The sequence below is a fragment of the Capra hircus genome, chromosome 18 (assembly GCF_001704415.2).
Source record: "Capra hircus breed San Clemente chromosome 18, ASM170441v1, whole genome shotgun sequence".
Classification (NCBI taxonomy): domain Eukaryota; kingdom Metazoa; phylum Chordata; class Mammalia; order Artiodactyla; family Bovidae; genus Capra; species Capra hircus.
Window position 1 is genome coordinate 66,966,717 of NC_030825.1, and position 27,786 is coordinate 66,994,502.

Below are 27,786 nucleotides of genomic sequence, written 5' to 3' on the forward strand. Positions count from 1 at the left end.
CCCCATCCCATCCCTCAGGGTCATCCCAGTGTATCAGCCCTGAGCACCCTGTCTCATGCATCGAACCTGGACTGGCGATCTATTTCACATATGGTAATATACATGTTTCAGTGCTATTCTCTCAAATCATCCCACCCTCGCCTTCTCCCACAGAGTCCAAAAGTCTGCTCTTTACATCTGTGTCTCTTTCACTGTCTCGCATATAGGGTCATCGTTACCATCTTTCTAAATTCCATATGTATGCATTAATATATTGTATTGGTGTTTTTCTTTCTGACTTACTTCACTCTGTATAATAGGCTCCCGTTTCATCCACCTCATTAGAACTGATTCAAATGCATTCCTTTTAATAGCTGAGTAATATTCCACTGTGTATATGTACCACAGCTTTCTTATCCATTCGTCTGCTGATGGACATCTAGGTAGGATGCGTAACATTTTTGACATTTTACGTACATAACAGTTAACATTCATCCAACAATGTGTTTATTTACTTATTTATCTTTGGCTGCACTGGGTCTTTGCTGCTGTGCACAGGCTTTCTCCAGGTGCAATGAGTCGGCTTCTCACTGCAGTCAGTGTCTTCTCTTGTTGTGGAGCACAGGCGCTAGGCAAGCAGGCGTCAGTAGTGTGTCAGTAGTGTGGCACATGGGCTGTTTCCCTGCAGCACTTGGGATCTTCCCAAACCAGGGATCAAACCTGCGTCCCCTGCATTGGCAGGCAGATTCTTAACCACTGAACCACCAGGAAACCCCCCCAGAAATGTTTTTTAATGTAATCAAGCTACAGCAAATTAAATAGCATTCTTAATTTGCTAACTGGGAAAAAGAGCATGCAATTTATTATTAAAAGTTCTACTAAAGTGAGTTTCATGAGTCAATCTTAAATAATATACTTAAGATCACCTTTTAACCTAAAATCATGTTTTTACTCCATAGTATACAAACAGAGAGAACTGAAAGAACTTCCAAGAAGGCCCGTTTCCTTAAGATGGTAAAACCTCCATCAAACTGACAGTGAACTACTAGAAGGACCCCTAGCCATAACCAGAAGAAAACAATATGGCTAATCGCCTTGCCCTGCTACAGAACACCATTGTTTTTAAGTGAAAATATGAGAAAGAGGCGTGAATTATTTAATGAATGGGGATGCTGTTTTACCTATAACAGCCAAGAAAAATTCAGGGAAACGCATGGTTAGTGACTCAGGGCTAACAGGCCCAAGTCAACAGACACACCGTCTCAACTGCAGTAAGATGAACAATGTGCGGCCCACGTGTGAGTACTCTCCATGGTGGCCACAGACGTGTAAACTGCTGGAATAAGCATAGCATGCAGTGGACAGGACGACTCACATGGAGGCACAAGGCTGCTGAGCCTGCTAGGAAGTGGAGAGAGCGTGCACTGGGCCCTGGGCCTCAGGAGCAGAGTCCCAAGCATCAAGGAGGAGAGAGGACATCAGAGCCTGGGCCCTGGAACCTCAGGAAGATGGAAGGACACCAGATACTGGACTCGGAGGGAGCCATGAGACTGTTTTGTCCTGGGCTCCAAAGAAAGATGAGAGTGGACTGGGCTCAAGGAAGAGGGGCACACACCAGGTCCTGGGCAGGGAAAGACTTCTTCCATTTCCTAGACATGGGCACCGGGCTCACAGATGAGGACCCAGGGCAGAGGAGCCTTCCTGTCCAGCCCACACCACACCAACTCCCTGATTCTCTGCTTAGCCAGTTAGCAAGGTTACTCTGAACCTTCTCCCCAGTAAGGCCCATACCTGTACTTTCTCATAGAATCCCACTTGAGCAAGAATCCTAAGTCAGTTTATGAAGACTCCCCTACTCTTGATATCTGATCAAATTCCTCACCCCTACTCTCTCCCCCAGGTGATACATCATCACCCTGGCCTGCCTTCCTTAAAACAGTCTATTAGCTTTGTCCAGCTAGAATCCCCCAGACACGATGTCTCCTTCTCCTAATTTTCTATCTACTGGTACCTTTCCCCTTACTCCTAGGCCATAAATCGCCACTTACTCTAGTTGTATTCAGAACTGAGCTGTTCTACACTGGAGTCTCCCCCTTCCCCCGTTGCAAGTTCATTGAAGAAAACCTATCACCGCCTTAACTTCCGTCCAGCTCTGATTTGCCCGTGAACAACCCTCCCCCCACTCTCCTGCCTTGGTTCCACTTGCTCTGCCCTTCCCACAACTTGAGTGGACAGTCAGCCCCGACCCCATTCTCCTCCCCGGGCCTGGAGGCCATCTAACCTCACCTTCTGCACATTTCCCTGGTGGCTCAAACCATAAAGAGTCTACCCGGATTCCATCTCTGGGTCGGGATGATCCCCTGGAGAAGGGAATGGCAACCCACTCCGGTATTCTTCCCTGGGAAATCCCACGGACAGAGAAGCCTGGCGGGCTACCGTCCTACCGTCCATGGGGTCAAAAGAGCTGGACACGACGAGCGACTAACACTTTCACACCCGCACAGTTCACAGCAGGCCCTTACTTCTTTTCCTCCCAGGAGCTCGGGAGGATTTCAGTCACCCCTTCAGAACACGTCCCACCGTCCCAACCCGACCTCTTTTCCTGTCCCTTAGATGTGAATACACACTTAGTATCTTCTTCCCCAAAATTTGGCAGGACTTTGTGCTCAACTGTATCGGAACCTTTGGCCTGAAGTCCATCAGGCTCCTCTGTCCATGGAAATTTTCAGGCAAGAATACTGGAGTGAGCTGCCATTTTCCGCTCCAGGCGATTTTGCCGACCGAGGGATCGAACCCGCGTATTCTGTGTCTTTTGCTGCTGCTGCTACTGCTAAGTCGCGTCCGTCGTGTCCGACTCTGTGTGACCCCATAGACGGCAGCCCACCAGGCTCCTGTCCCTGGGATTCTCCAGGCAAGAACACTGGAGTGGGTTGCCATCTCCTCCAATGCACGAAAGTGAAAAGTGAAAGTGAAGTCGCTCAGTCGTGCCCGACTCTTCGCGACCCCGTGGACTGCAGCCCACCAGGCTCCTCCATCCATGGGATTTCCCAGGCAAGAGCACTGGAGTGGGGTGCCATTGCCTTCTCCGGTGTCTTTTGCACTGCAGGCCAACTCCTGACTGCGGAGCCTAGGGGGACCAACTTCACCGCCGCCTCAAGGCACTTCCGGCCCGTCCCTCCTCGCTCCACGTTTGGTGTGAGGAGTCGCCCCGCCCCTCAGCACTCCCGGCCCCGCCCCTCCCGTCTTCCCTTTCTCCATTTCCCATTCGTCCCACGCGTTGCAGCCCTCGGGGCTTGGCGAGGCTCCCTCTCAGCCTGCGTTGCCGCCCATGCAGGTGCTGGGACCCACCAGCGGCCCGACTTGCCCCTCGAAGGCCTCCTCCTGTCCAGCGGGATCACCGAGGGCGCTCTTTCCGCGACCCGGGCTTCGCCTACCGCCGGAGTTGGCCGCCAAGATGTCCGCCGCCCACAACGCGGGGTGCGCCGCGCCGCGGGGGGCTCTGGGAGTTGTAGTCCAAGTGGACGCACTGACGCAGTTAGCCGGGGGCTGACAGGCGCCATTGTACGGCGCGCGCGCGCAGGGTGAGTGTGGCGCGAAACCTGCGCCCGTCGGGGGCTGTGTTCCAGGGCTGCTCCGCGGGGAGCGCCCAGTTGCGGCCCCAACCCTTCAATCGCAGGAGCCCAGAGCCAGCGTCGTCTGCCGTCCTTCCGCTGTGGGGCCTTTAGGGCAGTTGAGAATCGGGGACTTGAGGCCCATAGGGGCGCGAGGCGGGCCCACCCCATCCGGGCGCTTGCGAGCTGGGTAAGGGGCCGGCTCCATCTGGGTGAGGAGGTTGGGAAGTTGCCCCTCTGGCTGTTCGAGAACAGGTGGAGACGACTTTTCAGAGCATTTTCCGAGGTTGGAGTTAGACCTGTCATTTCCTGTTGATTGGGCCGAGGGGTCGGGGGCCTTGGTCTAACCCTCACGCCCCTTCCACCTCCCAAATTCGACCTTCTTAGGACTCTGCCTACTCCCACGGGACTCGTTGAGGAAGAGGAAGTTATGGCCTCCGGGCTTCCGACGGATTGGTTCCGTGTGAGTAGAGGTTTCTTGATAAGTTTCAGAGTCTACCGCTGGATTTGGGAGCGGGGGTGGAGGGGTGATGCAGGCACACGCGTTTCCTGGGATACCCCCAGGTCCCCTAGCATCTAGGTAAGGGATGGGGGACTGTAGGAGGAGGAGTGACTGTAGGAGGAGGAGAGACCCTAGTGGGTGGAGGGATAGCAAGTTGCTTAGCTTTCCAAGGGAGCAAATAGAATAGAGGACAAATAGCAGGGGATTCTAATTTATCTTTTAAACGGAACGGGGGAAAAGCCACTGGCAGGTGTAAGCAGGAATCAGGCTTCACTTAGGGTTCAGTGGTACTTTAGAATTAAAGCTTAGTCACTGGGTGAAGAGAGGTGGGGGTGAGCCCCTGACAGGTGAAGGAGCAGCAGAATAGCCAGTGGATGGGGGCTAAAGGCTGAAGTGGGGTGATTTAGCTCACGGAATTCCGTAGGAGAAAGGATACACCTGATATCACTGTTGGAATCCTCAGGTTAGTAAGAAGTGGAAAGGTTTTCAGAGAATGAACAATGTTTTCTGACCTCATGGGCTGCCCTACTTGCTGTGACCTGATAAGATCAAGCTTGGGTTTGGGTTTTCAAATTCAGGAACTCCTGATGTATCTGGAATGCTCGAGTCACCTTGTTAATTGTGCCTACATGTGCTCAGTCACCCTCCTCCTCCTCCTGTCAGCACGGGTGACAACAGGCCCTGGCTGAACAGGCACCTGTGGGTTTTAGGAACCAGTGACCTTTGAAGATGTGGCCTTGGGTTTTACCCCAGATGAGTGGGGCCAGCTGGACCTCGAACAGAAGTCCCTGTACAGGGAGGTGACGCTGGAGAACTACAGGAACCTGGTCTCAGTGGGTAAGGCCGGCCTCTGCGTCAATAAAGATTTGTGCTTTGCAGCCCGAATGTGGTGCCTTTCAAGTGTGTGTCTGCTTTGGCTCAGCCTGCAGGGATCTGAGTTCAAGGATCAAGGCCCTGGAGCCTGAGGGAAAGGGCAACTTTACATACAACTTTTGAAACTTTACCAAGTCCACCCCTCAGAGGTGTTCAATACCAGGGATGTGGGCCTATGGGGGATGTTTCCAACTGCTGATGGATGCTTCCTGTTTTTGTAACAAGAATTCCAGGACGTGGTGTCAGTGTCTGACAGCTCAGGTGCATCATCAAAGGCCTTGCCCCCTCCCATCTGCATGGTTAGTGTGAAGCTTTCATTCTTAGGTTGGTATGTGCCTGACTGATGCCAAGCATTATGTCCATCCAAGTTTAAGGCAGAAAGTAACGCCAGGGCAGCCCTGATTAGTTCTCTTTCTATAGCTGGCACACTACAAACAAACAAAAATGCCATAAGCCCCCAGCTGACAGACTTCCCTTAGTGTTTTACTGACCAGAACCAAGTCCCACTACCTCCTTTACAGTCAAGAGAATCCAGAAAAGGAAGCAGCTGGCGCAGGGGATGGGTGGAGTTAGCAACACTGCCCTCGACCAGAAGGCGTGTCTACCAGGGAGAACGCAGGGACAGAACTGCTACAGCAGGAAAGTGCTTTCTCCCGAACACAGACCCCCAAGCACTGTCTCTTTTCCCTTGGGCAGAACATCAGCTTTCCAAGCCAGATGTGGTATCTCAGTTAGAGGAAGAGGAAGAGCTCTGGTCGGTGGAGAGAGGAATTCAAGACACCTTTTCAGGTGAGAACCAGGCACACGGGAGTCCTGGTGTGGGAGTCCTGGTTAGCAGGAACTAGTGTCAGCAAAGGAGGTGGACGGGGGCAAACCCCTAGCGGGGTGTTGGGAGGAGCAGCTGCAAACACACTGAATCAAGCTCTGCATCTTCCTCGGCTTCAGTCGGGGGCACTGCTTGGCTGAATGGGAACCTCTTGCTGGTGCCAGGTTGGCAGGAGGGGCGTCCTCACCCTGCTTCACTCATGGTCTATTGCCCTTCCCTTTGGTAATCTCTGGTAACTGGTGTGTGGCTTTGGCCAGATTTAATGTTTACATTTATGTAAGTTTATGTTTTGGGGGGTGTGACCATACTCAGTGGAGACAGGTTTGCATCATTCATTCACAAATGCAGTGTAGACTTTTGACTTTGACTTCTCTTGATGGACATTCAAGTTGTTGCAAAAAAAATCCTTGCATACAATTTGGGTTTTTTGTGTAGATAGCATTTCTAGAAATAGAATGTAAAATCAACCAAGATGTAAGTGAAAAAATTTGGTAGCAACAAGTTGCTGTCTTAAGTTCCTTTAAAATACATATAGCTGCGTAAGATAGATTGGTGACTTATAGTCCTGTTTTTAAGGTTTACAGATCTGATAGGAAAAGATATATTCAGTTTGGTTTCTAAGTTTACAGATTATTTGTACTTTTGCTTTTGTGAGTTTTTCTATTTTCCTTTTTTTTCCTTCTGTTGTTTGTCTTTTGTGTGTGGCGCTGGGGAGGACTCTACCATATATTATGCATAATAACACTGCAGATAACAGTCCAATATGTATCTCCGACCTTTAGTCTCCATAAAGAAGTTTTATGATTTCAGATTTTTTTTTTCCTTTCAGATCTGTCTTTATTCATGCCATACATGGGCAGATTGTACAAATACTTTATTCTGGTACTTTTGGGTTTTGTTAAGCTGTTTCATGTACTGGGTTCCTTATGTAATTGGTGTGGGGCACAAGTTTTTTCAGTGCCATTTTCTGATTATTGAAACACCATTTTTATCATCTCGCATAGTCACTGTTGCGTGCAGGCCTTCTTGGCCCCTTATGGTCCCTTGATCTCTGTCAGTATCTTAGTAAACACCGTATTACTGTACTTACTGTAGCTTTATAACAATCTTGGATAAACGGTAGGCCCTCTGTTTTTTTTTTTAATTAAAAAAACCTGTTATCTGTTCTCAACCAGATGAATACCTACCATCAGCTTGTCAGGATTCATTGAGAAAATGCTGTTAGAATGTATATTACATTTAACTTCATCCAGAAATTTGATCAGAACTGGTCTCAGTCAAGTTCTGCCACAGGTGTACAAGGAGGGATCCACTCCCCTCACCGCGCTAGTCAGGCTTTCCACCTGCGGTTGGGCATGCCTTCCAGTTGCTATCTTATCTGCTCAGGTTACCCCTCCCTTGCAGTCCTGCGTAGCTGCTGCAGATGAACCTATCCTGCTGCTAAATTCTTATTTGTAACAGTTTTGTTACGTCATCACTAATTTCCTCAGTACAGAGTCATATTATTGGCAAGTATACAGTAGTAGTATTTTACTTCTTTTGCATTCAAGGTAGGTGAGGAGGTAATTGTATTCCTCACAGCTACTACTTCCAAAACACTGGGCTGAGAATGTGATGATTTTAAGTATCTGGTCTCTGACTTGACAGGGACAGTTTCTGGATTCTGCTTTGATTCATATCACTTTTTATCTGGATAAAGGAACAGTCATCTCACCCTTTCTAGTAAATGAAAATTAGTAAGAGCCCCAATTTTCCCCCTCCAAAGCCCTCCAAGGTGATGATGGAGCTTTTCTGAACAGTTAATACTTATAGATGTGCCCTGTAGTAATGTCCTGATGTCTGTGAGCTGTTTTAGGATTTCTGCATCAGTGTTCATGAATTATGTTGGGGAGGTGGATGGTGTTGTGTTTGCCGTTTTGGGCCCCTCTGCATCAGTGTGTGTGGCCTTTGTCAGCAGAGCTTCTTGTGTTCCCGCTTTGTTCTCTGCGCTTTAATGCAAGTGGCTCTGAAACTGCCTGGAACTTTCAGTGTCCAGCTGTGAAATCTGTACCTGGCCTGCAGCTTTGGTGATGATGACCTTCTAGCCATGCATCTCTGGATGATCTGGCAAGTTTCCTAAATCTAGCTGCCATGGGGGGCATTGGGCACTTATGGTTACGTGCAGTGTCAGAAAAGCTGGCTTCCCAGGGGATGGGAGATTCAGGGGTGGTGTCCTAGAACGAAAGATCCTGTATCACAAGCTAGGCCTGGGGTGATAGGTGCCTAACATATTTATGCTGCGTTCCAAAGAATCCTTAATGCGATGTTTTTTCCTCCACTGTCTCCCCTTGACCTCAGAAATATTTGTAGAAGGCCCCTTGTGTCCTATGCAATATAAAAAAGAGAAAGTATGTACTTGGTAGTAAGCCAAAGACCTAGTGTAATCCCTGTGATTGTAGACTCCTCCGTCTCACAGAGGAGCACCGTCTACCAACACGCTGCACAGATGTAACTGGGCCACGCCAGGTAACTAGTGGTGTGGACAGAGAAGGAAAAGAGCATGGTGTAGAGCAGGGAGCAACAGGGAATTACTCTAGCGGTGGGGTCAGGGGACACTGCAGGGCCAAGACTTTAAGCCAGCGCCTATAGAACAGAAAGTCGGCAGATGGGCAGGAATAGAGGTGAAGAGCTTCCTGGTGCAGAAACGCCAGTGGGGGTTCCCCTGAGAATGGGGCAAGGGTGGCACATTCTGGGAACGGAAAGTCACTTATTAGGCTGGAAGGAAGTAACTGAGGTGTACTGATAGGCAAGTTAAGTTTGGGGCCTCCACTGTCAGGAGGGTTTCATCTTCCTTGAGTAGGTGTGTGTTGTGCTTTTTACCGCTGAGGACAGAAGGGCACAGATGTGAGCAGGCGGGGGACTGCGGTAGTAGTACATAGGGAAGAGGTGGTTAATATCTGCCCCCAAGAGAATAGCAACAGGGCTGGGAGAAGCTGGCTCCTCTTCTTGTGAGGTGGATCCAATGGGGCCGGTTGAGTAACTGACCAGGAGGGCACAGGAAAGGAAGCTGCAAAGAACTGCTCACAGGTGAAGGCTTCAGGGGATTTCTTATGACTATTCTTTCTAATGTATGTCTTTATACGCATCTTTCATGCACACTTTTAAAATGTATCAGTATCTCATTTTTAAAATGCAGTAACAGAGATGAGATGGTTGGATGGCATCACCGATTCAATGGACATGAGTCTGAGTAAGCTCCAGGAATTGGTGATGGACAGGGAAGCCTGGAGTGCTGCAGTCGATGGGGTCACAGTCGGACACAACTAAGCGACTGAACTAAAAACAGAGGTATTACTACTCTGGCATTTTTGGCATTGGTCAGTGACATGGAAGTCTGGTAAAGGCCAAGACTTTTGAAGGGTGGAAATAGGTTTTCTTTGGCTTTTATTTTTACGTTGAAATAATTTTAAGCAAATGGAACAATTGTACAAAGAACTACCTAAGAGCTTCCACCTAAATTCACATGTTTTTGCAACTGTACCATGTCCTGACTGGTTCTATTAATGGAGTATGAATAGGAGGCGACTTAGAAACACCCAAGTAAAGGTCTGTGAAGCCAGTGGCATGCCCCTGTCTGAGGTCCAGGCAGTGCATGGAAACATGGGAGTCTTAGGTGTTTGGAATGGCCTGCTTACTGTTAAGAGAACCGTCTCCTTCAGTGGTCCCTTTCTCCCAGCACTGATGGAGCTGTGCCTCTCCTCAAGGCAGAGAACAAACTGAACAAAAGCTAGGCCTCATGAATACAGCCCAGTCTGCACGTGTCTTAGCCCTCCATGACAGCAAAAATGGCAGCACAGACAGTGGCCGAAGTAGAAAGGAACCTGGGTAAATGCTTAAGACATGGAATTAATCTTCAAGAAGGCACTAGTTTGAAAAGATGCTGTGAAGGTAAGAAGTGTGGAGAAATATTTGATGGCACTCACATCTTAAGCCTTCTCAATGTTCTTTCAGGAAAGTATTACCTACCATATGTGTGGCTTGGGTGGAATATCTTGAGACATAATCTATATAGATCAAACATTAGGGACAATGCAATGGAATAAAGACACTATTTTGAAGGTCATGATTGTAGGAAAGCCTGCAGGACAGTTACATTTTTTTTGATTTGTCAAGAATTTAAGCAGAAGAGCCCTGCAAATATGAATGTGGCAACTCAAATTAGTATAGACATTAGTAGGAAAAACAAAGGCTAGTACAAGAAGATTGTATTGTTGGGAGGAATAGAAGGAAATTCTTCTCAAGATTTTTTGTGTAGCCTGAGAGGACTCACATGGGCTATAAAACCCACATGTGGGGGACATAGGAAATCATTTGTTTTATACAAAGGATAATTCTTTTAGGAACAAGAGTAAATATGTTTAGTGTGAGAAAGCCTAGTTTTAGCTCAGCTCACAGAGGAGACTCACATGGAAAAACCTCAAATGGAGGAAGTCCTTTTCATCACGTGTTTTTCAATATGAGAACTCAAATGGAAGAAATCCAGGAATCATAGCAGGAAACACTTATAGCCTGATTTGAGAGAATTCATACTAGACAAAAAATTCCAGTTGTATTCCGTTTGGAAAAGTTCTTACATCAAGTCATTGTATCTGAGAACTCTGAAATCACAGAGAAATGGTTGCTGTGGAGAGGTTTCATAAACAGCTGTTTTCAGTATCACAGAAGTAGATACTGAAGAGTGTCTCAGAATGTAATCAGTGTTAAGCATGAGGAGTCACAGAACCCACTGACCAGAAGCCCTTCAGTAGGAGTCCTCACCGTGTTCAGCATCAGAGGACTCATATGAGAGCAGATTCTCAGTGTAATCTGTGCAGGCAGGTCGTTCATCTTAGCTCTCCCCTTGTTTGACAGAACAACAGAGAAACAGACCAAAGAGACCCACCCTGAATAACAGAAATGAAACGTCTCATTCTGTTTTTACACCAGATTGTCATAAGAAAGACAAACCCTAAAACCTTATCACATTAGGACTATCCCTTGATATCCATGGGGGATTGTTTTAGGGCTCCTACAGATACCAAAATCTAGACGCTCAAGGCCCTTATAGAAATGGTGCGGTATAGTGCTTGCTCCGGCAGCATGCACACTGAAATTGGAACAACACAGAGAGGATTAGCATGGCCCCTGTGCAAGGATAACAGGCCATTCGTGAAGCACTCCATGTTACTTTAAAAAATACAATAAAATTGTGAAGTACAGACAGATGTGAAGGGTCAACTGTATGAATATATAGTAAAATAGGTTCTGTTTCTCCAATCTGGGTTCTATTATCTATCTGAGCATCTAGAACAAATGTTAAGTAGCATGAGTGAGCCAGCCATCCTTACTTCAGTCTCCTTCGCATGTCCCCAGTGGCTAGGAAATAACTGACGTTACAGCTCAGGAAACTGTTGAGTGAATAAACAGTTAGAAAAATTACAAGAGACGACGATATCTTCAAACAGGAAAGTCTGAAGACTAGGCCAGGCTCCAAGAGGATGATAAAAGAAATCTTAAAATAGTGCTACAAAGAACTTTGAAATGGTTGCACTCCTGGGGACAAGGTCAAAAGTCTATAACCTTGAATGGCTATCAAACACGTTTTGGCAGGAATCCAGCCTATCAGGGTGTGCTCACATACTGTGCAGTCTTTATTCAAGAATACTCCATGTTCTCTGTTACCATCCATTTGCTCTCTAGGACCCATGTAACCTTAATCCTCTTATCTGAGGACCACTTTCCCTAGCGTCTAGGTACAGTCTCTGGAGTAATTTCATGACCTGAAGTGCTTTAACTATTAACTGAAAAAGAAGGAAAGTAAATGAAGCAAGCATTGGACTCAAACCTTTTTTGAGGAGGAAAAAAACTTCTGAGAGTCCTGAGGAAAAATAAGATAAAAGCAGTAGTAAGTCAGAAATGAAGAAGAGAAAAAGAGCCCATTTTCTGGATAGGTAAGGGTAAATAAATGGCAAATTAGAAACCTATACAGAGAAAGGAAACTACACAGATATTCAACCATACATGTTCCCATTATAGTGTTTTAAACAACTGTCAAAGAATAAGCCTGCTTGGGACTTCCTGGTGGTCCAGTGCTTAAGACTCAGCTCTTCCACTGCAAGAGGTGTGGGTTCAGTCCCTGGTTGGGGAACTAAGATCCCCTTGCCATGTGGTATGGCCAAAGAATGAAGAATAAGCCAGCTTTATGTACTGATATGAAACAATCACCATGAGGTATTTGTGTTTCTTAAAAATATATACCTGTAACATAGATACCTATCTATGTTTAACGTGACCGTGTTAAGTGAAAGTGTTAGTCACTCAGTCTTGTCCGACTCTGCAACCCATGGACTGTAGCCTGCCAGGCTCCTCTGTCCGTGGAATTCTCCAGCCAAGAATACTGGAGCAGGTAGCCATTCCTTTCAACAGGGGATCTTGCCAACCCAGGCATCAAACCTGGGTCTCCTGCATTGCAGGCAGATTCACCATCTGAGCCACCAGGGAAGTCCACCTTAACGTATATAAAGATGTACAGACGTCCAGGATACCAATGTCTTTTTTTTTTTTTTTTTTTTTCATTTAAAAATATACTTGCAAACATACACCAGGTATTAATATGCCAATTGTTACCATTGGGAGAATAGAGAAACTATAGGATGTGATTGTGTCCAGAGAAGGAAATTGGGTGGGAGGGTGACCTTCCACTCTCAGAGGTCCTGCAAGTAACTATGCTCATAAAATGGAAGACTGTCATCTTCCTGCTGCGTCACCAGCTCCTGACACAGCATAGGTGCTCAGTAAGTATTTGTTAAGTACAGGAATGAACAAACAATAAGATGGAAAGATTTCTGGAAAAGTGTAAAGTTGGCCCAAGAGAAATGTTAAAACCAACTTTTTCTTAAGAACAAAGTAGATAAATAGTTGCATCTCTGTATTAACCCAGGCAGTAAATATTTTCTAGCTTCCTATTAAAAGATAGGTTTCCAAAGAACATAAGCTACTCAATGACAGAACACTAAGTGCTTTGTTAAACGGGTCCTTTCTGCAACCTGTACACAGCACTGTTCTCACTAAAGCACAAAATGAGGAAAATATTGAAAAGGAGAAAATATCTGTAGCTTGTAATAACGAACACCTGTTTTATCTATTTTTAGATAATGTGTTTAAAAAAAAAACTTATCCTCTGAAATAGTTATAAGAGTTGAGCAGCTGCAACAGAGTATAAAATACAGAAACTTAATACCTGTGGCTTAAAGCAGGAATAACCACTTCAACAGAGAGGAAAGACTTTGTTATTGATACTTTTTTGAAATGGAACCTAAGAATAAATTGGTAAGGAATGAGCAGGCTCTATTTGGAGAAGGTTATGTTAGAGGGCCATGTAAGACTTAAGTATGTAAAAACACTGACTTCTTTTGAGGGGTTAAAAGGCTAGAAGTGCATGAAGTCGCTTTCTTAAGTCCTATAATTATTCCAGCTAGCAGCCCCAGAGAAACTCCACGTCCCCATTCATGCTGTGGGAGCATGAAGGCAAGTCCCTGACCTGGGCTGTCTGGGAAGAAGCAGGTGGGGGTTTAAACCAGGGTCCTCTTACCCCATGACATGCTTAGGCTTCCAAGTGAAAGATGGGAACATTGCAGCAGCAGCTATCTTCCCATAACTTACAGATGGACACAATTTCAGTGCCAATGAGATTTCCTGAAATCTGAAATATGGACAAGCATAAGCCTTTGAAAGGCCCAAATGTCTTGGTGCACTGTTCATCAAAGCACTTAGAAGCTGTGCTGTATCAACAAATACTGCCTGAACACCTGCCAAAATGCCAAGTGCTGTTATAGGGAAGGGTCACCATGATAAACAGGGTGGAAAGGCCCCCTCTCACTGGGCTTACACTCATTCCAGAGAAGCTACTAGCCTGTGTTGATGAGTAAATGTAAACCTACTAAAACAAACTTACCAGTTCAGTTCCTCAATTGTGCTGGCCTTTCAAATGTTCACTGGTCACTTGCAGCTAATGGCTACTATGTTGGACAGTGCAGATCTGGAATATTCCCTTCTCCAAAGAATGTTCCACTGAGCAGTGCTATTCTAGACAGGCTGGAGAGAGAAATTAATGAGCCAGATACTTAAAGATGGCAATCAATGGTATGAAGAAAAATGAAACAGTAGAGTCTATATATGGGGAAGATACAGGAGTGGAGAAGCACGGGTGGGCAATATTAGTTTAGAACTGGGTGGGAAGATAGCTCCGAGATGACATCTGACCTGAGAGCTGGATGGGGAAGGAGAAGCAGAGATGTTAGGAAAGACATCACCGGGCAGGCAGGCAGCAAGTGCAGTGACTTCTGGATGAGACACTCTTGGGCACATTCAAGGAAAAGATTGTAGCTATGTGAAGTGGTATAAAAGGCATAAAAGAACAGGGTTTGGTTCCCAGGTGCTCCCTTCTGCAGATTCTTAGCCTCTCCCAGCGTGGATCTGTGTAAAAGTTGGTCACTTGCTTAATGGGGCTGTGGTGTTTTAAAAGCCCAGGCAGGTCCTTGGAGGGCTTCATGAAATGGTAGCTGCTGTTACTCACTGTGTAATCATCAACAGCTTTGGCACATCCTCCTCCGGGCTTGGCTTAGGAGTTTCCAATGCGTGAGACCCAGTTAGCAGCCTCAGCAGGCCAGTGAGGGGAGACACGTTTAGAAGGTGATGTAGCAAGATGTCCAGAGCTGAGGAGTAAGAAATGGGGAAAGGATGAGACAGGGTGAGCTGAGGGCATCCTAGACAAAGGGAGGGTGCAACAAGGATGAGGAGAGCTGCCCCTGCCCCGCCAACAAGCTGGTAGAAGGACATTGTAATTAGTTACTATTATTTTTGTGGTCTGGTAGCAAAGCTTTCACTATAAAACTGGGCACTGTGAGAGAGACAGCTTACCTGAAGGTAGCAGAGAGAGCATGAGAGAAGAAAACAGCTCCCATCAGCCTTTACAACTCAGTACCTGCCTGGAGGTCCCTATTCACTTAGGGTGGGGAAACTGAGACCCAGAAGGATTAAGCCCCTTGCCCAAAGGCTCAGTGAATTTGTAAAATAGCCCCCTAGCTAGATAAGGAATTGCAGGTGGGGGAACTAAATTCCCCCAATCCTACCCCACCCTCCACCCCCCGGGTTTTTCAGCTGGTGGGTTGAAAGCCAGCACTTGGGATTTGTGCTGAGAAATCATTTTATGCAGCTCCCAAGGCAGGTGGGTAGGTTAGTCAGCCCCGCCTGAGTGAAGTGTGGATCAAGGTTCAGGCTTGCTAGCTAGTACACAGAGCTTTCATTTTCTGTCAAGTGGGGCCAATACAGACAGCATTGAGGGTTACCTTTAGAGGGACTGGGGAGTTGTTCCTGAGATGAGACAGAGGACTGAGGTGCCTGGAGTGACACTTACCCACGGCCATTTCAGGTACTGCACAGCATCCAGTAGGTGTTTATGATAACTGCGTAACCAGTGTCCACCTGAAGGGTTGCTACAGCAGGGAGGGCGGGTACACTGGACTCAGCAAAAAAGTAAAACACCTTGGTGCCCACAACGGTAAGGAGGAGTAAATATATGACCCAGATTAAAGAAGTGGTGGGGTTAGAGGGAATAAAGTAGGATAGAAAAAAACCAAACACTTGTTTTTAAGGGAGAAAGCACTGAATAAAAATTCCTCTGATTAACCAAGGAATAAAACACGGGAATTTCATAAATTAAAAAGCTATTAGGCAATCTGGAGAATTAAGGCATGATTATTGCTCAAAATGGTGCTGGTGGCCCAGCACGGAGCCCCTAGGGAGGCCCACCTTGTTATCCTCAGAGAGAAATTCCAAGCCTTAAGAGCTGTAATTGAAAGAGAAAACTCTTCAAGTCAAGAATAACTGGGCGGGGAGGTGGGAATCAGTTCAGTTCAGTCGGGTCCGACTCTCTGCGACCCCATGGACTACAGCACGCCAGGCTTCCCTGTCCATCACCAACTCCCAGAGCTTACTCAAACTCATGTTTATCGAGGCGGGAATAAGCCTCCAGAAATCCTGAGGAACAGGAAGGGAACTAAATAAATGCTAAAGATAACGCAGGTTTGAACTAAGGCAGGCAAGCATCCACATGAAACTAACTCAAAGCCTTATTTGAGAGGAAGTTGGGGGAAGGGTTTGGAAATGGAAGGTCGAATGTCTGTCATAATTTTCATCAAGGAAAAAGTCCTTTAAAAGTAGGAAAGGAGTGACCGGGCAGCGGCCATTAGGTGACAGCGTGGCGCAGGAGCTGTTTTTCAACCCTGGCGCGCCCAAGGCGAGTCTGGATGGGCGGCCCCAGCTGGCACTGGGCGACTTCTGACCCCGAGCTGACTCGTCGGATCACGCGCCAGCAATGGGCAAAACCCGTGAGGTCCGTGGAGGCCGCTGCCGAGTGGAGGTGTGTAGTCAGAAAATTCGGAGAAAGGCAGACAAAAAAGCCCTAAGGAGGCAGGGAAAGCGTGTAGGGGCGGGGAAGGAAAATGGATCGGGGATCCAGGTGCTCGTTACTCTCGAGGAAAGTGGCCGCGCTCCCGACACCCAGCGTCACCCAACAAGACAGACTTGCAGCTCGGGAAGGTGTGTATGGAGGCTCCGCCGCACTGACCCAGGGAGGCCGGGAAAGGGAAAGCGAGAGGAGGAGGTGACAGGCGAGTGAGCCGCAATCCTGCCAAAGGCCTCAGAGGACCCCAAAGCCTCAGTATGGCGGCGCCGGAAGTCCCTCGACTTGGAGGCTCCTGGGAGTTGTAGTACGGCGGGAGCGAGACGCATTTCCGTCCAGGCCGGAAGTCGCGGTTCTAAGCTCCTAGAACTGGGAGAGGAGCCGGTGCGGATGTGGGGGGAGCGTAGGCCTCTAAACTCTTCACCCTTGGGAGGAGGGGCCAGGCGCACTTCGTACACAGTCGTCTGGTGTGGCCACGGGCTCTGCCAAAACCAGCTCCGCGGCCGCCGTTGCTAAGTGCGCGGCGACATACGCGGCAGGTGCTTGGGTGGCCACAGACTGCAAGGGAAAGCACGGAGACGGCGAACAAGCAGCCGCTACTCCTAGTCGCTTTCAGATTTTTTTTTTTTAAGCAGCTGCAGTTACTCCACAGTAATATAACTGACCTCGTGTGCGCCAGGCGTAGAAAGCCAAACTCCAACAGCGGGAGTTGGCAGCAAAGTAAAGGTTTATTCAGTTCAGTTCAGTTCAGTCGCTCAGTCGTGTCCGACTCTGCGACCCCAGGAATCGCAGCATGCCAGGCCTCCCTGTCCATCACCAACTCCCGGAGTTCACTCAGACTCACGTCCATCGAGTCAGTGATATCATCCAGCCATCTCATCCTCTGTCGTCCCCTTCTCCTCCTGACCCCAATCCCTCCCAGCATCAGTCTTTTCCAACGAGTCAACTCTTCGCATGAGGTGGCCAAAGTACTAGAGTTTCAGCTTCAGCATCATTCCTTCCAAAGAAATCCCAGGGCTGATCTCCTTCAGAATGGACTGGTTCTATCTCCTTGCAGTCCAAGGGACTCTCAAGAGTCTTCTCCAACACCACAGTTCAAAAGCATCAATTCTTTGGCGCTCAGCCTTCTTCACAGTCCAACTCTGACATCCATACATGACCACTGGAAAAACCACAGCCTTGACTAGAGGGACCTTTGTTGGCAAAGTAATGTCTCTGCTTTTGAATATGCTATGTAGGTTGGTCATAACTTTCCTTCCAAGGAGTAAGCGTCTTTTAATTTCATGGCTGCAGTCACCATCTGAAGTGATTTTGGAGCCCCAAAAAAATAAAGTCTGACACTGTTTCCACTGTTTCCCCATTTTTTTCCCATGAAGTGATGGGACCAGATGCCATGATCTTCATTTTCTGAATGTTGAGCTTTAAGCCAAAATTTTCACTCTCCTCTTTCACTTTCATCAAGAGGCTTTTTAGTTCCTCTTCACTTTCTGCCATAAGAGTGGTGTCATCTGCATAGTTGAGGTTATTGATATTTCTCCCGGCAATCTTGATTCCAGCTTGTGCTTCTTCCAGCCCAGCGTTTCTCATGATGTACTCTGCATAGAAGTGAAATAAGCAGGGCGACAATATACAGCCTTGACGTACTCCTTTTCCTCTTTGGAACCAGTCTGTTGTTCCCTGTCCAGTTCTAACTTTTGTGGAGACAAATCCTAGGAGTGTTTTAAAGGGAAAGATTGCAGAGGCTGGGGTTAATCATTGTTTTTTTGACATTTCTTAATCCTGTTTTCTGGCAACCCACTCCAGTATTCTTGCCTGGAGAACCCACATGGACAGAGGAGCCTGGTGGGCTCCATAGCGTTGCAGCTTGAGATGACTCACATGACGTCTCTGGCCAGGTGATCCATGGCTCCAGGATCTGTTAGCTCATCTTGCCCTGGACAGACAGCTTCAATTTGTATTAAAGTACGATGCTATTGATCACAGCAGTTTTGGTCATCTGACACTGGTTGATTGATGTTCAGTTAGCACGGAATTGAAGTTAGAGGGGACAAGAAGGGGAATACGGTTTTGGTAAGAGAGGTTAAGCATAAACTCGGTAGGGAAGTCGTTTTTAACAGTAATTTCCTGTTCTACTTTTTACTGCATGTGACAGGAACATTCCAGTGTTGTCTTGGTCCCCCTCAAATCAGTGTACTAATTTTATAATGCTCACGTGGGGATCTTTCACAGTTTTCTTGACCTGTGTTTGAATACTCCTGTGTCTTCCAGTTTTACTCCATCATTTACCACATTGCTCAGGAAGTGAGTGTTGTGGAAAGAAAGCCCGCTCAAAAGAGGACATGCAGAGGCTATTACTCAAGAGCCGAACCTAGCAGGGGAGGTCAACCACCATCCTTTGTGTTTGAAGTGAAGTGAAGTGAAAGTTGCTCAGTCGTGTCCGACTCTTTGCCACCCCATGGACTACACAGTCCATGGAAATCTCTAGGTCAGAATACTGGAGTGGGTAGCCTTTCATTCGGAGAAGGCAACGGCACCCCACTCCAGTACTCTTGCCTGGAAAATCCCATGGATGGAGGAGCCTGGTGGGCTGCAGTCCGTGGGATCGCTAAGCGTCGGACACGACTGAGCGACTTCACTTTCACTTTTCACTTTCATACATTGGAGAAGGAAATGGAAACCCACTCCAGTGTTCTTGCCTGGAGAATCCCAGGGATGGGGGAGCCTGGTGGGCTGCTGTCTCTGGGGTCGCACAGAGTCCATCACGACTGAAGCGACTTAGCAGCAGTAGCAGCAGCAGCCTTTCCTTTCTCCAGGGGAATCTTCCTAACCCAGGGATTGAACCCAGGTCTCCCGCATTGCAGGTGGATTCTTTACCAGCTGAGCCACAAGGGAAGCCCAAGAATACTGGAGTGGGTAGCCTATCCCTTCTTCAGGGGATATTCCTGACCCAGGAATTGAATCGGGGTCTCCTGCATTGCTGGAAGATTCTTTACTAACTGAACTGAGAGTCAAGCAGATTGGGAGGGGGAAGATCATGGTGAAAAAAAGAGAAGGTTCTGATTGGAGATTATTGGCTTGGGGGTCAGAAAGAAAAACTGGAAGTTATCAACCAAGTCCTGAGAGCTGGGCTTGTTGCCACAGAAGTTGTAGTTGGGAGTTCTGTTGGCTTATACTGGCTTTCCTTTATCTGTGTATTCATTCTGTGGGTATCACAGAAGTCATGTCTTCATCTCTGGCTGGCTCCCTGCTCATAAGTAGGTTAGTATGGTAAAGTTCCTAGGCGTCCATTGTGAACTCTTTGTGTACTCAGATCAGTTGCCTGGTGGGGATCTTGGGAACCCTGGGCCGCACTGAGGTATAGCAAGTGGGGTAGGCGCTGGTACAGCTGTTCTGAGGCAGATCAGAGGCTCAGCGTGGGCTCCATTTGGCCAAAATCTGTCTCCAGGCTGGAACAGGAGCCGCCCTGCTGGGGCCTTTCTGCCTACCGACTTGGCTGGGATGGCTGTGCTGATGAGTCCAGTTGAGGTAAATGCTTTGTCCACTGGGCCCCTCAGCCAGCTTTTTTTTTTTTATAATGCTTTTATTTCGCTGTTGCTGCTCTGGCCTTTCTTTAGAGGCGAAGAGCTGGGTCTGCTCTCTGGTGCGGTGCTCGGGCTTCTCATTGTGGAGCTGCGGCTGTAGGACACAGGCTCCGTAGCTGCGGCTGCTGGCTCTAGAGCACAGGCTGATTGTCTGTGACAGAGGCTTAGCTGCTCCACAGCCTGTGGGGTCTTCCTGGATCAGGGATGGATCCCATGTCTCTTGCATTGGCAGGGGGACTCGGACTCTTTACCACTGAGCCTGGTGGCTCTTGCCAGAGACCCAGGTTTGATCACTGGGCCTGGAAGATCCCCTGGAGAAGGAAATGGCAACCCACTCCAGTATTCTTGCCTGGAAAATCCGTGGATGGAGGAGGCTGGCAGGCTTCAGTCCATGGGGTCCCAAAGAGTCAAACATGACTGAGTGACTTCACTTTCACTTTCATTTTGGCTGGCCTTTGTCTGTGTGTCCATTCTCTTGGTATCACAGAAGTTGTGTCTTCATCTCTGGATGGCTCCCTGATATAAGCAGAGTCGTCTGGTAAAGTTCCTAGGCATCCATTGTCAGGCTTTGAGTTCATGCTATAAATTCCTTTCCAAGTAGAGCTGTGCTTAACCACTTATAATACTTACAATAGCAACGGTGAAAGTACAGGTTTGCTTTTGATATCAGCCATGCCATTTCTGTCTTTATAAAACAAGTCTAAATGGAAGTAAATCATAATTTTACCTTTTTAAATTTATTTTTTGAATCTTTAAGTCATTCAGAATTTGCGTTTCTTCTTGGAGTTGTCGAGAACTTTCTTGTTTCCTGTTGCTTTGTGCAAGTTCCTTAGCATTTCAAGGCCATCCTGGAGTTTTGTTTCGCAAATGCTCTCTGGACTCTATTCCAAGACCCAGCATCCCTGCCTTTCCCGGATATTTTCATTCTTGGCCCCCATGGAGGTGGGATCAGGTTCAGTTCACCTCATGGCTGCAGGCATATATAGCAACATGGTTCTTGTCTCTTGGGTTTTTTTTGGTGGTTGTTGTTATTCTGTGTTGAGATACAATTTATATATCATAAAGTTCACCCTTTGAAAGTAAAGTTCAGTGGTTTTTATTATATTCACAAGGTTGTGCAACCATCAGTATGATCTCATTTCAAAACAGTTTCTATATCATAAAGAAGCCGTCACCCCCCAACCCCCTCAACTCTCCTATCTCCTGGAAACCACTCTACTCTCTGTCTCTCTATATTTGTTAATTTTGGACATTTCATATAAATAGAACCATACATATGTGGCCTTTTGTGTCTGGTTTCTTTCACTTAGCATAATGTTGTCAAGGTTCATTCATGCTGTGGTATGATCAAAACTTCATTCCTTTTTATTGCCAAAGACAAATGTATTGTATGGATAGATCTGATTTTGTGTATTCATTTATCATTTGATGGACGTTTAAGTTGTTTTCCTTTTTTGGCAATTATGAATAATGCTGCTGTGAACATTCTTATACAAGTTTTTGTGTTGACATGTGTTTTTAATTCTTTTGGATCGAAACCCGTGTATCATGATACCACTCTCTGTGTAACTTGTTGAGGAGCTACCAGACTGTTCTGCAAAGCAGTGTAGCATTCTGTAGTCCTACTACCAGCGTGCACATCCTCACCAACAGTTCTTACCACTCATCCTTGACAGTCACCATCCTAGAGACTGGGAAGTGATATTTCACAGTGGTTTTTGACTTGTATTTTCCTGGTGGCTAAAAACATTGCGAAACTTTTCGTGTGTTTTTTCGCCCATCGTTTTCAACTTTCAGAGCGTCCTGAGGCTCAGCTGGACCCTCAGTTGGATCCTTTTCCTGCCGGGAATCCCCTGATGAAGATCGAGGTGGTTGAAGTCCTCACCCTGAACCAGGAGGTGGCTGCTCCCCGGAATGCCCAGATCCGGGCCCTGTATGCTGAAGATGAGGGCCTGAGCCCAGAGGTTCTCAGGGAGCCCCCTCAACATCTGGATAAGCCTACAGCTGATCCTGAGATGGCTCGGCAGAGGTTCCGGGGGTTCCACTTTGAGGAGGTGGCTGGTCCCCACGAGGCGCTGGCCCGGCTCCGGGAGCTCTGCCGCCAGTGGCTGCGGCCTGAGGCGCACTCCAAGGAGCAGATGCTGGAGCTGCTGGTGCTGGAGCGGTTCCTGGGCGCGCTGCCCGAGAAGCTGCGGCAGTGGGTGGAGTCGCAGCACCCGGGGGACTGCCGGCAGGCGGTGGCCCTGGTGGAGGACGCGACCTGGATCTCTGAGGAGGGAAGTGAGTTCCACGGAAGGGTGGGGAGATGGCTGCTCCTGGGAGGGTGTCTTGAGGGTGGGAGCAAAGGAACCCAGGCTTCCTGACGGGTGGCAGAAGGGTGGTGCCCACTCCATCTAGGGCAAGGGCATCTGCTTGCTCCCCTTCCCCAACCCCATTTGGGGAATCAGAGTTTTAGATCATCCGTCCCCAACCTTTTTGGCACCAAGGAATGTTGTGAAAGACAGTTTTTCCATAGACAGATGTGGAGGGTGTGGTTTGGGCTGTAATCGAAACCATGGGGATCAGCCAATGGAGCTTTGCTGTCTTACCCGCCACTCACCTCCTGCTGCGTGGCCTGGTTCCTAACGGGCCTTGGGCTGGTACCTGTCTGCAACCCAGGGACTGGGGACTCCTACTTTAGATGTTTCCTTGCTGACATACCTGTCACTACCACTAGATCAAAGAATTTTGAGAATGGCCTCATCCTTGGACCTGTTTGTGGAAATGGAAGGCCTCAGGCCCTACCTCAAAGCTGCTGAAACTCTGGGGTGGGGCCTGGCACTGCGTCCCTTTTTTTAAAATTGGAAGATAATTATGTTAGTTTCTGCTGTACGACAATGTAAATCAGCCATAAGTATACATATGTCCCCTCCCTCTAGAACCTCCCTCCCACCCTGGCACTGCCTTCTTTAATGAGCTCTCCACACATTTCTGAGGGAGGCCCGCAGATAATGTGCTTTATTTTTTATCCTTCTGGGATCCCTGCTGCATCCATTTCCGTCACACAGGTGTATGTATACGTATTTCTGGCAGGGCTTCTAACATCACACACTCACTGGGGGCTGTGAATAAGGTGATGACTGAGACAGACAGGACTCATGGGCTCGTGAGGTCAACAAGCCTCCAAACTAGCAAGAAAGACGGGAGTCTGACAAATAAGCATGCATCTGACAGCAGTGGGCTAGAGTGGTGACAGTAGCGGTGGGCCAGGGAGGTGGTACGAGCTTGGGATGTACTGGGGATCCAGCCTTGATGAGCCTTGATTTTCATAGGCTGAGTTCTACAGAGCACACGCACCTGTCTGCTCACCTCCATTTTCTATGTCCGTGACCAGTACTTGAAAGATGCTTCTTGAGGGAGTGAATGATTGACTGATTGACTTTGATGCTTGAGGAGGAGGGAGGGAATCTGAGCCTGGAGAGTGGCATCCAGAGAACAGGGCTTCCTGGAGAAGCAGGTGTGGGCAGGGAGCGGGGCTGGCAGCCGCAGGAGTGGTCTCTCCATGGGTACCGAGTCTGGGGTGCTGTGGCCAGCAGGCTGAGGGTCCCAAAGATCTCCACATTGGAACCCCTTGAACCTCAAATGGCGAAAGGGACAAGGGACTCACATGTGTGATAACGCTAAGGAGCTAGAGATGGACAGGTTAGCCTGGACTGTTTGGAAGGACCCAAGGTCATTGCGAGGATCCTTATGAAGACAGGCAGGAGGGTCCGAGTCAGAGTAGGAGGGGTGACAGCTGAAGCAGGGGTGCTGCAAGGAAAGTGTCATGAGCAGCGAGCGTCCGGGAACTGGAAGGAGCAAGGAATACATTCTCCTAAGTCTCCAGAAGCAATACAGCCCTGGGAGCACTTTGATTTTAGCCCCTTGAGTTTGTGTCAAACTTCTGATCTCCGTAACTGTCACACAGCAAATTTGTGTTATTTTGAGCCACTGACATGGCAGCTTGTTACACCAGGGAACTAATACAGGTGCCAGGAAGACGGCTGTCAAGCTCATAAGATGAAAGTCAGTGAGTCCATGTCACACCACGGGGGCGAACGAAACCAATTAGTATTACAGAGGACGATGGAATAGGCTGTCCAAGGAACCCTGCATTTTTGGTCAGCATATCTGTTGAACTTGGGTGTGACCACTATGAACCCTTGCAGAGTGGTTCAAGGGAGAAATACAATTCACTGAATATTTCCAGAGTGATTCAGGTTCACGCGTGGCTAGACCCAGCGGTCCCAGACGTCTCCAGAGCTTGCCCTCTGCTGGATCATCCCTCTGGTAGCTGCACTCAAATGCACACTGTTTCCATGTAGGGCTCCCAGCATGGGATTTCTCTTTCCTATATGTTCCAGCAGTTGCCTCTTTGGCTCTCACTGGCTGGGGGCCAGGGTTTGTCCCTGATGCAGTCATTTTGGCCAGGAGGAAGCGACAGCCTGGTGGCCCAGCCTGGGTCATATCACGTGTCCCCTTGATAGTGGTGGGGGGAGCGGCGGGATCGCATCATCATTATACAAGCGTAAGGACCATGTGGGGACACATGGGGGAGAGTCACGTCAAAGCATCACAGAGCTGGGCAGAGCTGTTTTCTAAGGTGGAAGAAACTTGGAAAAATTGCATCAAGGTGTGTTTGAGGGAGTGAGTCTGGTCCTGGCAGCCAGAGAAACTCCCACCCTACATGGGGGGTGGGGGAGGGTGGGAGGGAGACTCAGAGGCCAGCAGTGGGTCTCTGTGTTTGAGAAGGTGAGAAGCCAGCTGCTGAGGTGGTGTGGCGGTGACTCGGCTGCCTCAGTGGAGGGCCTGGCTCCAGAACAGTCCTTGGAGCGGCAGGGAGAGGGGCCAGCAGGAGGGACGCCGGTGCCCTGTGGTCACAAAAGTGGGGTTTGGGCACAGGTCAAAGGGGGCACTGATGGGATGAGCTGCGGGTGTGTGCTGGCCCCAGAAGTCCCAGAGCCAGAGGTGGGCTGCCCTTGCCCTGCTAACCCTGTGCTGACGTCTCTTCCCAGCACTGCCCACCCAGGGCCCCCCCGGCGCGCTCCCTCCCGCAGCTCAGCAGAAGGACACGGCTACCTGGCCCGCGAAGGCACTGCCTGAGGTGAGTGGGGAGAGTCGCGCTTTCCTCCTCTGCTCCTGACTTCCCCGGCAGGCCTGCCCTCCGGTGTCCATAGTGTCGCTGGAGACCATGATGGGGCACAGTGACCCAGAGTCAGGAAATCTGGACGGAAGGGGAAGAGGGGCCAAGTGAGAGGCAGGCAGCCTTGAGCCCTGCATGCAGATGACTGCTGATCTCAGTTAAAACAAGAGACTTCATTCTCTGGAAACACAGACTTGGGTGTTTATACCTAAAACAAAGCCTGGTATTTGCTTCAAAATAACCAGAGCCAGGGTGTAGACAAAATAGGACTGGTCCTGTTTTACTGACTGTTGAGGCCCAGAAAGTGGCCAGTGATGGTGTGTATATGGCCTTGGTCAGGGCTGACACCTGGCTTGAGCACAGAAGTGGTCTCGTGTAACGAGTGGTCTGAGGCAGGCTTCAGGCTTCGTACAGGCAGGTATGGCTGTATTCAGGTGCTCCAGCCTCTTGCTTCTCAAGCAGGCTCTGCCCATCGTGGGCAGAGTGCTTCCCAGACATAGGGCAGCGGAAGCCCTCTTACTCCCAGAGTCCTGGTCGGCATCTCGAAAGGGCTGACCATACTGCAGCTGGTCTGCTGCCCCGCCCCCCCCCGCCCCCCCACCCCGAGGCAACCCGAGGGGTAGTCCCCTGTGGGAAGTCACGGGGAAAGAGGGAGCAGTCTGTGGCACTTGCAGTCCTTATGAAGGAACTCCAGTCTGGCCCCAGACTCTGGTTTCATCAGCGCACACTCACTGGACGTCTTACAGGCCTCAGGCAGTGCTTCCCAGTAAACCCGCAAAGCTGGGGAGTGCCAGCACAGTGAGCTCTGCCGGAATGTCCCCGCCAGCCTCTCTTCTGTACCTGCCAAGGACTCTGACCTTCCTGCTGAGACAGGTGTGTGATGTTGCAGGATCCAGTGACCTTCCTGGACGTGGCTGTGGACTTCAGCACGGAGGAGTGGGGGCTGCTGGACCCAACGCAGCGGACTGACTACCACGACGTGATGTTGGAGACCTTCGGACACCTGGTGTCTGTGGGTAAGGCCCCGCCACCGTCCCCAGGACTGGGATGCCCCAGAGGCTCTAATTCCAGGCTTATACCTCCTCTGGGCCCCGCGCAAGGCCTATGTGTGCCTTCGAGACTGCCCTGCAGCCTCCAGGCCTTCAGCTGACGCTGTAGACCTAGAGGGCCAGCCTCGGGTCCAGCGAAGGACTGATTTGCTGTCCAAACCCCGAGGGGATATGAGAACGCAGCCGCCCAGCCCTCTGCGAGCTCTGCTGCTTCAGTGCTTCCGCCTCCCTCCGCAGCCTGCGCGGCTGCACGTGGGGCGGCAGGAAGCTTCTGGATATCTGATTGTGTCGCACTATCCCCCCTTTTCAGCACTTTCTCTCAGCGCGGTCCACACGTCTGGGTTTCTTTCAGGGTGGGAGACGACCCTGGACAGCAAGCAGTTCACACCGCAGCCCGGGCCTCCTGAGGAGGGGCCCGCCTGCGCCCTGAAGGAGGAGGACGGGGCCTCGGCCGCTGCCGCCCGGCCCTCCACCTCCGCAGAGGCTCTGCAGGCCGCGGCTCCGGGGGTCTGGGACGCGGCGCTGAAACCGGTGGCCCACGCTTCGGAAAACACCCTCCGGCCGCAGCCGCCCGGGGACAGCCCCCGACCCCCGGCGAGCGCAGGCCCGGGCCGCGGCCGCGGGCCCCTGCGGAAGGCGGCCCCCCGAAAGCGCCTGCGCAAGCGCGAGCCCTGGCTCAAGACCGGGACGCGCGGCGCGCGCGCGACGCTGCCCCCGAAGCGCGGCGGCGACGCGGGCGGCAGGCCCTGCCCCCGGGCCGCCCCGCAGGTCACCTTCACGCGGATCCACAAGGGGAGCCAGGTGTGCCGCTGCAGCGAGTGCGGGAAGACGTTCCGGAACCCCAGGTACTTCTCGGTGCACAAGAAGATCCACACGGGAGAGAAGCCCTACGTGTGTCGGGACTGCGGGAAGGCGTTCGTGCAGAGCTCCTCCCTCAGGCAGCACCAGAGGGTGCACACCGGGGAGAGACCCTTCGTGTGTCACGACTGCGGGAGGACGTTCAACGACCGCTCGGCCATCTCCCAGCACCTGCGGACCCACACCGGGGCCAAGCCCTACCCGTGCCCGGACTGCGGCAAAGCCTTCCGCCAGAGCTCCCATCTCATCCGGCACCAGAGGACGCACACCGGCGAGCGCCCCTACACCTGCAGCAAGTGCGGAAAGGCCTTCACGCAGAGCTCGCACCTGATCGGGCACCAGAAGACGCACAGCAGGGTGAAGTGCAAGAAGAAATAGCCCGCCTCCCAGCCCTCAAGCCGTGTGAGGAGGCGTCACCTTTGCAGCAGTGTCACCTGAGGAAACCTGGTTGGGATTCGGATGCGAATGGAAAGTCTCTGGTGATGAGATTCTCAAGACCCAAGGACGACCAGGGACACCGCCCTGCACTTACGAAAACCCGTGTGGAGTCACTGCTCGTGAATACATCGCTCGCTCCTGGGTGTTTGCTCAGTTGATTTGCTGTTCTAATTTGTTTGTTCATTGGTTGTTAAGAGTGATAACTAGTGAAACCTGAAAATGCTTATAATGTAAGTTTAAAAAAACAGATACCAAGAAGTCTGTGCACTGATGTTTCTGGTAAAGTGTTTATGCATATGGACAAGGGTTGAAAGAGAACATGGATAAATAAACTATATATTTCTGTAGTAGGGTCTCTGTGTTTTTTTCCCACCTATTTAAACATCTTTTCACTAATGACTTAGTTAAAAGAAGCAATGTTAAAACAA

General features: G+C 49.4%; 1 protein-coding gene and 1 long non-coding RNA gene across 8 annotated transcripts; one reads left to right on the plus strand and one right to left on the minus strand.

Annotated features, from left to right (window-relative positions):
- LOC106503176 lies at nt 349-16,743 on the minus strand. 3 transcript variants are annotated; one of them, XR_001919611.1, is made up of 3 exons: nt 15,225-15,932; nt 13,764-14,523; nt 349-708 (listed from the first exon to the last, which is right to left on the minus strand). It is a non-coding gene; the product is annotated as an uncharacterized LOC106503176 (long non-coding RNA). The 3 variants fall into 3 exon arrangements; XR_001919609.1 differs by lacking the exon at nt 349-708 and adding an exon at nt 16,437-16,743 and having other exon boundaries at nt 12,390-14,523; nt 15,225-15,303; XR_001919610.1 differs by lacking the exon at nt 349-708 and having other exon boundaries at nt 12,390-13,903; nt 14,385-14,523.
- Nucleotides 3,206-27,705, plus strand: ZNF274 (zinc finger protein 274). 5 transcript variants are annotated; one of them, XM_018063530.1, is made up of 8 exons: nt 3,206-3,456; nt 3,978-4,053; nt 4,803-4,929; nt 5,662-5,754; nt 21,650-22,132; nt 24,886-24,974; nt 25,903-26,029; nt 26,415-27,705. In XM_018063530.1, the coding sequence occupies exons 1-8, from the start codon at nt 3,308-3,310 to the stop codon at nt 27,296-27,298; spliced, it is 2,028 nt and encodes a 675-aa protein (XP_017919019.1). In that variant the 5' UTR covers nt 3,206-3,307; the 3' UTR covers nt 27,299-27,705. The 5 variants fall into 5 exon arrangements, with proteins under 5 accessions (XP_017919019.1, XP_017919020.1, XP_017919021.1 ...); XM_018063531.1 differs by having other exon boundaries at nt 3,208-3,560; XM_018063532.1 differs by lacking the exon at nt 3,206-3,456 and adding an exon at nt 3,567-3,780.